At 34.2% G+C, this 14,377-nt stretch overlaps 1 protein-coding gene across 1 annotated transcript; it reads right to left on the bottom strand.

Annotated features, from left to right (window-relative positions):
• Positions 1 to 1,353: 1,353 nt before the first annotated feature.
• LOC128200143 (activin receptor type-2A-like) lies at positions 1,354 to 13,361 on the bottom strand. Its single transcript, XM_052892538.1, has 5 exons — positions 12,988 to 13,361; positions 9,574 to 10,463; positions 6,907 to 7,274; positions 3,305 to 3,455; positions 1,354 to 2,470 (listed from the first exon to the last, which is right to left on the bottom strand). The coding sequence occupies exons 1-5, from the start codon at positions 13,040 to 13,042 to the stop codon at positions 2,261 to 2,263; spliced, it is 1,674 nt and encodes a 557-aa protein (XP_052748498.1). The 5' UTR covers positions 13,043 to 13,361; the 3' UTR covers positions 1,354 to 2,260.
• Between the last annotated feature and the right edge of the window lie 1,016 nt (positions 13,362 to 14,377).

Here is a 14,377-nt window from a genome sequence, read left to right as displayed (position 1 = left end):
TTTAATGCAATAAATTGTTTTAATTTTCAGATTCTTTTGAATTGCTTGAGATCTATAATAAACTTATATATGCTTAATTGTATATAAATGAAATTGCATTTTTTTTAACTTATAAATTATAAATACAAACGTTACAAAAAGCGAAAATCTATTAATCAATCGAATAAAAAGATCGATTTGAATAAAATCGGAAGCAATCGAAATTTCACATACAATTACGTATAAAAATAATATTTAATTACAAATAACAATTTCATAGATTTTCTTTTCTACAAATGCCTTTAGAAGACTTCTACTACACGTCAAATGATATCACCGAAGAGCAAAAGTCAACTATTGGGTTTTTCTGAGACTGGAAAAGGACGGATAGTATTTTACAGTGACGATTATAATGAAAGTTCACGTTGATCAGCTATTTAACACGATTGTGGCTCAACACTAATATTTTATATATTTATTTGCGTGAAAATTCTCAAACTGTACTATGCCCATCTTATTATTCCTCGATGACAGTTCAACAGATAAATTAGTGATGTTCAAACGATTGTTTCGATTCAATGTTTTATCGATAATCGATATACATAAATCGATACTTGACCAGAGTGGTAGTGATACGCATTACCATCAATATATATCCATGTTTCTTATTTCGATTAGTGACCTGAATTATTATAGGATTTATCAGTCATATTGAACATCGACCATTTAAGATATAGAATTTAGAAATGTCACTATCTATATTCGCAACAATGATATCTGTTATATATTGATGTCGATTATGAAGTGGCATTTCTTTAAACCTATCTCTATTTATTTATTTATTTAAATTGTGATACATAGGTAACAATGGATGGTAAAATAAGATGTCTATGATCTGAAATAAGTCCTCTATGATATACCCCATATATCGAGGAATACAAATTTGCAATTTATATAAGAAAAAACAAATTATATAAAAAAAAAAAACACTATGATATATCTCTCTGATTAAAATTTTCATTTAATATCACTAATAGCGAAATCTTTATTCTTAAGTTAAAAGACAGATAAATTAAATTTCTATTATATTTAAGTCAAAATTATTAAAAATTTTGTTTATGATGGATTCAAAAATAATAATATCGCAAAACTTTAAATAATAGGTTAAGAGACAAGTTTAAAGAAATAGGGAACTTGATAGCAGTTCAACCGTGAAAAAGAAAATAATAAGATGGACGACGTATTAGTAACTAACATTTCATAAATGTATCTAAAACTCTCTATAGTTTATAACTTAATCATGTTAAAAAAAAGCCATACTGTTCAATTGATAACAATATTTTTAACATGTAAAAAAATTAAGAAAAAAGTTTTAGTCTACTGGATTATTAGCCTGGGATCGTTTTTAGTTGTGTTTTTTAAAACACATACAACTGGTGAACTCAAGATAGACAGTGCAATGTAATAAGTGAATGTTGTGTATATTTAGGAAAATATAAACACACTTTCAATTTTCTGAGAATTAGAAAAATAAAAAGCGGTTTTTCGTAGGCGAAGGTTACCTATTTAAATATAAAGATGTGATAAACGTTGAATGAATGATGAAAACAAAAATGGTTTAAGTCTCAGGATTACACAATTACCATATTTCATTGCACTAATCAATTTGTTTAGACAAAATCAAAGCCTGGGGGAGGCCTATGTTCAGCTGTGGACAGTTCACGACTGATACAATACAAAGGCTTAAATTATGTTACGAAATATATATATTCATCTTGTCTAAATCTTGAAATCTATATAAACAAGTCAAAGGATCCATGTCCCGCCCAGGTGTGACATAACTGTGTCGAGGAAGCCCACATTTTGTGTGCATTTCATGAAATGACCGTCGTGTTTATTTTGTGAAGTTTAGTGATAATTACAAATATAGATGTCAATAGATGTCGCTACTTGTTTTGCTCGACAATTGGTTGTAAGTATGCTCAAAAGAGTTTAATTGGACTCGTTAATTTTTATATTAAAAAAATGTCTAGGTTTTGCAAAATCTATTATATATAAACTATACTACAGGTGGCATATTCGAAAATACTGAAAGTAATTAATAGCTATCAATAAATAGCTCTTATAAGACAAAAAGTATAAATAACATGGCGTGTTTAGTCTCATAAAATTCTCATCTATTGTCATCTATATTTGTGATATATATGTAGGTGTTGGCTTACAGCAGTATGAGGGGGAGGTGGTGGTGGTGGTGGTGGTGGCGGCGGGCGCGGCGCGGCGGTCAGCAGGCGCGCGGCGGCGCCAGGTGGTGTATGAGCAGCGGCGCGGTGTCGGCGGCGGCGGCGGCGGCGGCGGCGGCGGCGCCGGCGGCGGGCGCGGCGGCGGCGGGCCGCTGCGCCGTCACCCGTTCCAGCACGCACGACGCCGACAGCCGCGCCTCCGCGTCGTGGTCCCAGCACTCCTCCATCGTATCGCACACCACCGACAGGCCCTGTCGCCATAAACAAACGGCAAATTTTTATATACATACTTTTTTAATACATAGGGGCTACGCTAGCATGCGGCTCATAATATACATACTTTTTTAATACTTAGGGGCTACGCTAGCATGCGGCTCATATTACTGCGCCAAAAGACGACTTCGTGAAAACCTCTGTCATTTAGACAAGATGTTTAGCAGAATCCTACATGAAGTTGTAAATATTCGAATTCAGAACGCGGAAACGCATGTGTATGTGTAAATTTTTCATAGCGACTAATAGTTTTTTGCTCTGTAAAAAATAGCAATTACAATCGCCACAATATTACATGTGAATAAATTTCATTATATAAACAATATTCTTTTGGAAGTCACTTAAAAAGAAATAAACAACGTCACTGGTAAATTCCAATACTTGTTTTGATAAATTCTAATATATATTGTTGATTTTATTACTTTTTTCACTGTTTCCATTTTATATTCCTTTTTATATTAATACCCGCCCACTATGTACTTTTTATTACAACACATTTGTGATTTGTTAATCTTTGTCGGGTGCCCACGATACAGGTTTGCCTAGTGTGGAGCTCATTGTATCTTGTTTTTGTAACTTTATGTTGTCAAATAAAATAAAAAAAAAACTGGTCATAAGCGTACATATATAGAGGGGGGAGGGGGTATCCGTACCCACTTCAGAATCATCTGGCGCCCACCCAACATTGCTTGCAAGATGCAAGCAAAGTTTTGCAATAATATGCTTGATTATGCATCTTTTTAAGGGGCCAGTCCCCCCCCCCCCCATCTCTGGAAGCTAATCTTAAACACGCCAATATCACTGGTGCTAACAGGGTGGTCTCGCCAGACGGCCGGTATGAGCGGCCGCAGCTTCCTCTGCACCACCGCTTCCTGCATTTCCTCGAGGCTGGGATGCGAACCGACTTCCTCTTCGAGCGGCAACCGGTACTGCGCCGTCGGCTCCGCGCCCACGTCGGTACATCTGTATATAACAGAATAAATGATATACAAACTTGGTTTTAACAACAAGATTTTGACGTTGACGACAAGGTTCTGGTGTGACGATTCGTTTTGCATAAATAGCAGATTTGTTTTTAATTAACCCTTTGAGTGCCGACGAGCGCCATCGCGCACGTGCGCATTGCTACTAAAAGTGTCACGAGCGTCATAGCGCTCGTGAAATCAGTCGCTGTTTAGTTTGCTGTAAAAAAAAATAATATTAAAATTGGATAATTTTTGAAGGAGATACAGTTTTTTTAGAGACAATGGTAAATGACATCAACACTACAAAGATTTCTTTGGCATTTTTAAGTAGATATGAGTAAAAATCAACGGCACTAAAAGGGTTAATGATAATGGAATTGTAACCCCGCCTGTTCTATAGATATACTTGTCATCAGCAAAGGATATTTTTTTTATGGATGATAGATAATGGTATGGTAACCTAACGGTATACGCTGGCGGGGCACCAGTGACTGATGATAAGTTAGCCCATCGTGATGAATAAACCTGGGATTCATCACGATGATTTCCAGGGGGGACCATGTCGACCTGACAGGGTGTATCGCTAGCAATGGGACTAGTAGTCCGTATTACTAACAATCCCTTCCCCCCTGACAAAGGAGGTTAAGCCAGGATAGAAACAGGTCACTTGGCTTATTGTGACCAATTCAACAATAAATAACAACAGTGGTTTCTATGGTGAATCGCGTGGAAACTAAACACCAGGGGGGGGGGGGTAATGTTAGTAAAAACTCGTAGAGGTTGGCAACCGCAGTTAGGCTTTGTTAATGTTTTACAAGGGACGCTTCTGCCCATCTCTCGACCATTATGTTCCCTTAATTGCTTTTAATGACACCCTCGCGAAAGGAAGGGGTGTTTAAGGAATGATAATGGAATGGTAGCCCCACCCGCGCTATCGGTTTACACCGGCGGGGCACCAGTGAAGGATGATAGGTGAGGATAAAGTGGGCCAGTTAGCCCATCGTGACGAATTCAACAAGAATTGTTCACGATGGTTTCCAGGGGAAACCAATTGGAGGTCGATCCAATAAGGCATATTGCTAGCAATGGGGCTGTCAAACGCCATTGCTAACAATCCCTTTCCCCCCGAAAAGAAGGGGTGACTCATTCCATGCCGCCATGTCTTCGCAATAATGTTTATTTTGTACTCTTTAAATAATAATTTATCTTTGCATGAATTCTGAATTTATCATTTTATACTGCGTGTATTTACTAATTACTTAGTGATAAAAAAAATGCGTAAGTTATGTCAACAAGAAAGGTAACGCCCATGACTCTTGGATTTGATAAATGCTTTGATAGTTTGGAATAATCGAAACAGGCTTATCATTGCAGTTGTATAAAAAAAAAAAAAAATTACCAACTGAAACTGTACCTAAACTGAGGCTGGCCATTTAGAATCGAAAAAATTTAGAACACGGAAATATAAACTTAATAATTTTGCAAACGTTGTATTGATATTGTCCTTTACCGCTAGTAATAGTTTTTTTTTTAATTAAATCATAAAAATTATTTTTATTATTAATTTATTTAACTTTTTATTGCACCATAAATAAAAATATACAATGATAAGTGAATAATTCAAGTGAAATACAGTAACAAAATACAGATTATAATATACACATAAAGGCACAAAAGGCGGTCTTATCGCTAGGGCAATCACTTACAGACAACCTTTAAAAAAATATTTAAAAATTATCCTATCTATCTATTTATTTTTACTAGCTTTTACCCGCGACTTCGTTCGCATAACCGCGTTATACTGAGCGAAATAAAGCCGCCTATATCCTTCTACATACCATATAGTACGTGTATATCAAATTTCATAGATTGATTAAGCTGTTAAAGCGTTATAAGGTAACATACAAACAAATTCACTGTCACATCATCACGTCGATCTGGTTGGGTATATGGTATCTGCGCTAATGGTATACGCTGTCGGGGCACCAGTGAGGGATGATAGGTGAGAATGAAAAAAGCAGGTCAGTTAGACCATCGTGATGAATACACTTGGAAGCACGATGGTTTCCAGGGGGACCATGAGGTGGTCGACCTGGTTAGGTATAATGCTAGCAATAGGACCCTTAGTCTCCATTATTAACAATCCCTTCCCCCCCCCCCCGTACATACTATACTTATTAAACAAGTACAATATAATACTTGTTTGCACATATATACCTACTGCAAATAAAAAGCTGATTTCATGTTATTATGTAGCGCAAATATTTTGCCGCGTGTAAGCTGTAATACGAGCCGGCGTTGTTATTGTAACACATGTTGAGTGTTACCATTATGAGAGCTGCTTGATTTGCGCACGAGTCATTTTTATAATAAATAAACTAACTTTTAGCGGCGACTCCGTCCGCGTGACAGGATATATATATATATATATATATATATATATATATATATATATATATATATATATATATATATATAACAATATATATATATATATATATATTTTTTTAATCAATGATAATGGAATGGTAACCTCGCTTATATATAGATGTATAAGCGAAGTTACTATCTTATATATAAAATTCTTGTGTCACGGTGTTTGTTACCAAACTTTTGTGCTTATTGGGTAGATCTGAGAATCAGCCAACATCTATTTTTCATACCCGTCAATGATAAGGGTGACCCACCCCAAAATATATTTTTTTTTTTATTTTTTTTTTTATTTTAATTTAGCATTGAAAAATACATACAACTTTAAATTTTCATCGTTTTATGATCAACCCCTGTATTTTAATTGCGATTTTTATATTTCGCTATAAGTGGTAAAACAACGTTTACGGGGTCAGCTAGTATGCTATATATTACTCATTCGTGCAATGATAATATAATTTTATATATTACTAGCTTTTACTCGCGACTTCTCCGCTTGACTGAAATATATAATTTTTTTTTTATACAACTTAGAATGGCAAAAAAGCTGACGGCCCACCTGATGGAAAGTGGTAATAGTCGCCTATACACATAAGCAGTACCATGGACATAACAGAGTATACTGTTTCGTCCATGATACCCCCCATGCGTTGTCATTCCTGAGGACTCAGGTATTATTCTTCCGCACCCAGTAAATTCACGCCATATCCCTATCAAACCGAAACACAACTGCTTCACGGTAGAAACACGAAATGGGACAGAGGTACCCAAGCAATCAACTTTTTTACAAAGTCTCCCTGATTATTATCCAAGAATATTGATATTATCCAAGATAAAAAAAGTGTGCCATACTGTTTAGAACTCATAAATAGAAGGATTATACTATAGTTTTTATGGTTGGTGCCATGGGCAGTACAGCATATTATTCTTCTGTGATATTTAAGATGCACAATTTGATAGCTGCATGAGCAATCAGTCTGAATGCCATTTATCGTAAATAAAATATAATATAGACTCACCTGGACGCTATTTCCCATAACACCAGAGCGCACGCGTACATGTCTATCCTAAGGAAGGCGTCCTTAGTGAAGTTGATGGCGCCGTCCAACACTTCTGGCGCCATGTACCGCCTCGTGCCGACCTGACCGTGAGCGTCCCCGCAGCCGCGTCCCGCCGCGAACACCAGCGCCAGCCCGAAGTCCGCGATGCAAGCGCTCATGTCCGCTTTCAGGAGTACATTCTTGGACTTGAAGTCTCTGTGCGCGACGGCCGGCTTCCCGCCAACTTCCTCGTGTAAGTGCGCCAGGCCGCGCGCCACGCAGACCGCCACGCGCCACGCCTCCGCCCACGTCAGGGTGTTGGCTTTCAAGTAGTCACAGAGAGAGCCCTACAATAAATATTTAATTGTACTAATAATAAACATAAAATTTTGTATAAATGTTGGTTAATGGAATTACGTTTAAATGGTTAATTTGATCAGTTTTTTGATTTGATTTCGCAGTCACTCTATGTTCACGTCCAATTTAAAAAGTTGATGTTTTTTACCATTATATTTTATTTAGTTATAATTTATGTTCACGTCCAAATTTAAAAGTTGATGTTTTTTACCATTATATTTTATTTATTTATAATTTATGTTCATGTCCAAATTAAAAAGTTGATGTTTTTTACCATTATATTTTACTTATTTATAATTTATGTTCATGTCCAAATTAAAAAGTTGATGTTTTTTACCATTATATTTTACTTATTTATAATTTATGTTCATGTCCAAATTAAAAAGTTGATGTTTTTTACCATTATATTTTACTTATTTATAATTTATGTTCATGTCCAAATTAAAAAGTTGATGTTTTTTACCATTATGTTTTATTTATTTATAATTTATGTTCTTGTCCAAATTTAAAAGTCGATGTTTTTTATCACTATATTTTATTTATTTATAATTTAACTTAAATTCAATTAAAATAATTTAATTACAATTTCCATAATTTGGATTGTTAATATATTTATATTTTAGGATTTACTTTTCATGAACACAGAGTGCTTTTTAGCTTAAGCACGCGATTATCTATATCTATACTTATATAATAAAGAGAAAAAAGAATCGATTATTTAGTGTGATTATGTTTTAAGTAAATGGATCCATTATTAATATAGGTTCATAATACTTTAATATATACATACATTAGAGCAGGCTCTAATTCAGTCACTCTCAAGCATAGATCAGATACCACAGAGCAAGTAAATCATTCAGAAACACATTACAACAGATTATTTCTTTGTAATGGATAAAATTGAAAACTAATTAACCAAATCTTTAATTTCTTTTTAATCTAGAGTAATCTACATTATCAGCGAGTAACATAGGATTTATATTATTATCTATCTACCTGTGCGAAGCCAGGGTCGGTCGCTAGTATTAAATACATAGGTTACAGAGTACGGTGGCTAGTTTGTACAATTGTGTAATGTACGCAATTCACTGTGCTCTTATTGCATGACAACGCGGCGCCGCGCGGCTCCGTGACTTTTGCCTTATATGTATTGAGCAGTACTTACTTATTTGTGCATTGAATATTAAAAATATAGGATAAATATTGAGCTTTATTATTATACAGCAAGATTGTAATCTCAGATAGACTAGTCAGAGCTCTATTAAAGACTGCTTCTTTGGTGCGATCATTAATGTAAAAAAAAAAAAAAAATTGCTGACTAGGCATAGATAATATCGGTATCGCTACGATATCTATTTATTGGATTTCGCTGGACATTAATAGCAGAAAATAGGTCATATTCCATTTCTATATCCCTCATTACAGTCGGTTATTTATATTAGTTTCGATTAGGTTCTTAATTCTAGTACTATATATCGGATATTCATATTATTACATATAAAGCATATCCGTTATTAGGCCATTATATTGATATTGTAACAATGATATAACTATATATAGATATATATATATATATATATATATATATATATATATATATATATATATATATATATATATATATATATATATATATATATATATTAATCATTGGAACATTGATAATCTATACTTATAATAAATCTGTAGAGAGGTCAATTCTGTACATGAAATATATTTCCAAAGTAACTATAGGGGTGATTAGTGATCGATATTGATGCTAAAAATGCAATCGGTAAAATTTTTGTATGTCTGTCTGTATGTTCGTTATAAAAACAAAAACTACTCGACGGATTTTAACGAAACTTGGTACAATTATTCTCCATACTCCTGGGCAAGTTATAGTATACTTTTCATTACGCTACGATCAATAGGAGCAGAGCAGTAAAAAGAAATGTTGGGAAAACGAGAGAAGTTACTCCCATTTATAAGCTTCCGTCGCGTGTGCACCCTAATGGCCACTTTTTAAAATTATATTTTAAATGTCCACCCGTGCGACGTCGGGACGGGCCGATAGTAAGATAATAAGACACTAGCTTTTACCCGTGATTTTGTCCGTATGACCGGAATAAAAAGTAATCTATATCCTTCTCTATCCAATATAGTAAGTGTATACTAAATTTAGTTTAGTTATAGTGATTAGTTAAGGCGCTATGATGTAACAAACAAACAAACTCACTTTCATATTTATAAAGTTAGTAAGGATTGCGTTCCTTTAACTGGTTATTACGAAAAATGTACATAACATACCTTCTCATGGTAAGCAGTGATGAGCCTATACTCCGCTTGCAAATTATCTCCTTTCTTATCAACCCCAATAAAATGCAATATGTCTGGGTGGTCCATCCTTGGGAGCCTGTATATTTCCTGTTCAGCCATCCAGGACTGTTTGTCTTGCAGTGGAAACACCTTGACTGCTACATCCATCTGTCCATATTTTGCGCGCCAAACGGCCCCAAATCTTCCCCGAGCTCTAACTTCGCATAAAGTTATTTGGCCCACCAAGCCGAGCCCCTCATTTTCCATACCAGCGGTAGCAGATGGTGGCCGCGAGAGAGACGGTTCTCCACTAGCGAGTTCAGCAAACGAACTACCCTTGCGTCTTCTGTATAAGAAGTAACATGCGAGAAGAATTGCAAACAGCAGAAACAATGGAGTCAATGTGTAAGCGATGACTGCTTTGGTATCATCATCGGAAGTGGGCACAGGAGATGCTGGGATAATCTCTACAGGTGCATCAGTCTGAGCTAGTACAACTTCCAAGCCTGGGAACGTCACATTCTGATTGCACATATCACCTTCGCAGCAACAATGCAGTAATGGCAGCTTAATATTATGCAATCGACAATTAAACGCCCTGTCTGTACATGAAACAGTATCGAGGAAGCATCCCTTAACCTTTGGATATGCAGTGTTCGTGACATTATCAAACTGCCACAGTACGAAGCAGTGACTGCTTTTATCAGTCGTTTCAGTTGGTAGGCATTCTTCTTTCTCCGGTGTCTGAATGCAGCTCGTGCTGTTGTTGGGGTCGCAAGGTTTTGAATCATTGTAAAATGCGCAGTAACGCGTAGTTACACCGCCCTCTCGCGGTCTCGGTGGTAGATTTTCATCGTTCGGTGGTGCAGCAAATGTTGTACCTTAAATAGGAAACAATAATATTGACTATTGTATAAAGTTACGCATCATGTTGAATTAATTTTGTGCAGCTGTTTATAATCTGTAAAATAGTAGATGAATCATAGGCATTTTGTGTAATCAGTACAAAACGTGTTTTGAATAATTAATTACATACTAATTGTTAATGTTACATTATAATTAGTATCTATAAATATAACAAAAAAATATAACAATTATATTTTGTGTACATTAAATAGATAACAAAATTATGTGCAATATATTAACAATATCTGATGTTTTGTATTGCAAGTTCAGAATAATAATAATGTTTCTCTATAAAATAATAATTATAGGTACTTATGGTTAATGGATGATAATGTAACCCCACCTGAGTATACGCTGGCAGGTTACTAGTAAGGGATAATAGGTGAGAATGAAGTCAGGTCAGTTAGTCTATGAATCATGTCATGATGAATACACCTGGAATTCATCACAATGGCTAATAGATTTTTTTTGATGGGCGAAAATGGTATGTTAACCCCGCCTGCGCTAATGGAATACGCTGGCGAAGCACCAGTGAAAGGTGATAGATGAAAAAGAAAACAGGCCAGTTAGCCCATCATGATAAATTCATCAGGAATTAACCATGATAGTTTACAGGGAGAACTGCGAGGAGGTCGACCTGGTCAGGTATATTGCTAGCAATGGGATTTTCAGTCTCCATTACTAACAATCCCTTTCCCCGTTGGCTAATAGATTTAATGTTTATAATAAACATAACAGCCTTTATTATGATACTTTTTTTACTATAGTGTAACATGTGACCACACCATCCTGGGTAAACACTATGGTCCATGAATATGATCAAATACATAAATATTTACTATTACACTATTAGATTACTGTGGTGTCTGTTTGCTAATGTGCAAGGAGAACTTGTTTGCTAATAAGGTAATTATTATTACAAGGTAATTTTTTTTGCTGACAAGCAGCTTTTGTTGTGTAGAATAATAAATAATAAATTTATTTGCTTCAAATAGTGTCAGTGTCAGTGGTTTTAGGTTAAATAAAGTTTCTTAATTCTATTTAGCTATTACAAAATAGCATGCAAATGTCACATTTTGTTAGGAACTGATTAATTGATGCATCGACAACACCAACTATACTAGATATTTATCTATCTTTTTTAAATATTTGTCTACCAGGTAATAAATTTTATTAAATAGCCATTTACGTAATTTAATTTTAAATTTATTTATTAGAAGTTCTTTTATATCTCATAGGAATATTATAAAAAAAAGTAACTTTGATCATAACTACATTAATAGTAAATTGTAATATGTGGTCCTACTTTGAACCTAAATTTTCACCTGTTACTTCATATGCATGGATTTGAGAAGTAGGAAAATCAATGAAACAGACTATTTCTAGATATTGAAACAAGATAAAACATATATCAGGTTATAAGTGAGATCTGGATTAAGGGGACTATAGGGGGATATATATATAGACTATATAAGGGGGATAATAAAAATTGTGTCTCATTTGGTGCAGTAGTTTTTGTATGATGCTGGAAGAAACATATAGATTGATAGACAATTTTTTGCCTACCCTAATGGGAGACAGGCCTAATCGATATGTATAATTTATATTTTTTTTAAGAATTAACATTTTGGCTTCTATTGCTCTCGTATTGATATTTAAATTTAAGAAAATCCAATTACTTATGTGGTTAAATTTTTATTCTAATATTAAGATGAATAAAGTACACTGATAGAAATATTATATATAGTTTCTTTATATATTTAGTTGCTGTATTATTAATTTATACAATAGGACAATAGTTTTATCTTTTTAGGTACTGTATTCATATTCATAAACTCAACATTTTAACTGTGTCATTGATAATATAAGAAAAATTATACAGTGTGGAAAACTGAGAGTAACTGGCAGTCGTGGTACAGATTACCTATAGAAAAACAGAAAAGTGATGTCTATAGTAAGCATAAATTTAATAGATGATTCCACTATGTATCATGGTATAATTACTAGAAGTCTTACACCTCTTCTGTTTAGTTATCAACTAATTGGATAATTTGTACATAAAAAAACTATTTGAGAATCAAAGTTAATTAATATTTATGAAAGAAAATGATTAAAATAACAATAACGCAGGTGAGTTTCTTTAATGCACATAAATGTTTATCTGGCCAATAATTAAATATGTACAGGATGAAATATATACATTTTTGGTACTATTTAATCATAAAACCTGATTATTATTATGATTAACAATAAATAGTGTTTGTAATTAACATAATTATTTCTTTCACAAGATAAAATAACAATATTAGAAAATATAAAAAATTTATAATGTTTGTTCAATTCATAATTTTTATTAATTATAGCCCTAAGTAATCTATACACCATGTATTTATACATAATACCTAAATTTAAATAAATCTAAGGGCTACTTATAAAAGGATTTGGTGCTAAGTAAGGCAAGTTTAACAGGGCACAACAAGTCATCATGAATGTACTCACCAAGAACAAATAGCACAATATGCAAAACCATTTTTTGGGCCATCATCAGAGCCATGGCGCAGGCGGGATTAGACCTTCTAACCCGTCGCGACAAACCAATGTTATTTTTAAACCCGGTCCCGACATGAAAAGTCTATTCTATTTACGAAATTCCAACATAAGTACATGTCAGACAAACAACGCACATTCAAATAGGGTCAATATAAACACAATAACATCACAACACCACTTATAATGTGTGGCAGTGTGTATAGAATAGTGTTTAAATTACAACAATCGCCGTAATTGCGCTGATTTAATTTGTATTTCCGAAAATAAAACAAGAACAAGCAATCATATTTCACGACCAAGCCACGGTTTTTTTATTATTTGCTTTTTTTTTATTTTATTTTCTAATCTTACAATTTTTCAATAGTTCTGAACTCTAGCGTTTTAGCTCAAATTTTTTAAGGCTCTATTACACGGTATAAGCCAGTGTTTCTTATTATTTTTGTTTGTTGTTCTAGATTAATGTAGAGCTTAAGTGTGCTGAACTTATCGATAAATATTTTCTTATGAGAGTTCATATTTTTTGATTAAACAATAAAAACAGTGTTAAGAGATCTTTGCTTTTGGTACAGAGTGTTAGAGGGCGCCAAGCGTCGTTCGCGATACCTCTAACGAAATGCGTCTCGCTTGCAATGCTGACGCTCCAAAACCCTGAGTGCGATGTCAAAGAACGGTATGCTATGAACAGTTCCTTTATATATAATAACTTTTGTGTTAATGTAAGATCAGATGGAGTAGCTCTCATCGATAGCACTAATGAAAAGAGCTTTGGCATCATGTCTTAAGAAATAAATTATATTAAAAACTGTTATTAAAAAATCAACAAATTTCTTAAATTTTGTTGAAATTGAACATTTAGTTTTACAGGGAAAGACTGGTAAAATTAGGATGCTAATAATGTTTTTTTTTTTGTGAGAATGGATTATCAGTAATACAGACCACCAGTCTTATTGCTAGCAATATACCCCCGTCAGGTCGACCTCTCAGTGCCCCTCCTCCCCCCTAAAAATTGTTTTGAATTCCAGGTATTTATCACAATGGACCTGTTTTTTCATTTTCACCTAATATTCCTCATTAAGGGAGAAAGGGATTATTATTAATGCGGACTATCAGTCCCAGTGCTAGCAATATATCCTATCAGGTCGATCTCCAAGTGGTTTCTCCTGGAAACCATCGTGCTGAATTCCAGGTGTATTCATATATACGGTGGGCTAACTGTCTTGCCCTTTCATATCACTTATCATCCCTCACTGATACCTCCTTAGTGTATACCATTAGCGCAGGCGGAGTTACCGTAGTAAGAACTTGAATATTATTTATAATAAAAATTATGAAACATTGT

This window comes from Galleria mellonella, unplaced genomic scaffold (assembly GCF_026898425.1).
Source record: "Galleria mellonella isolate WM207_F2 unplaced genomic scaffold, CSIRO_AGI_GalMel_v1 utg159, whole genome shotgun sequence".
Classification (NCBI taxonomy): Eukaryota; Metazoa; Arthropoda; class Insecta; order Lepidoptera; family Pyralidae; genus Galleria; species Galleria mellonella.
Note: the sequence above shows the minus strand (reverse complement) of the source record. Positions and strands in the feature narration are given on the sequence as shown.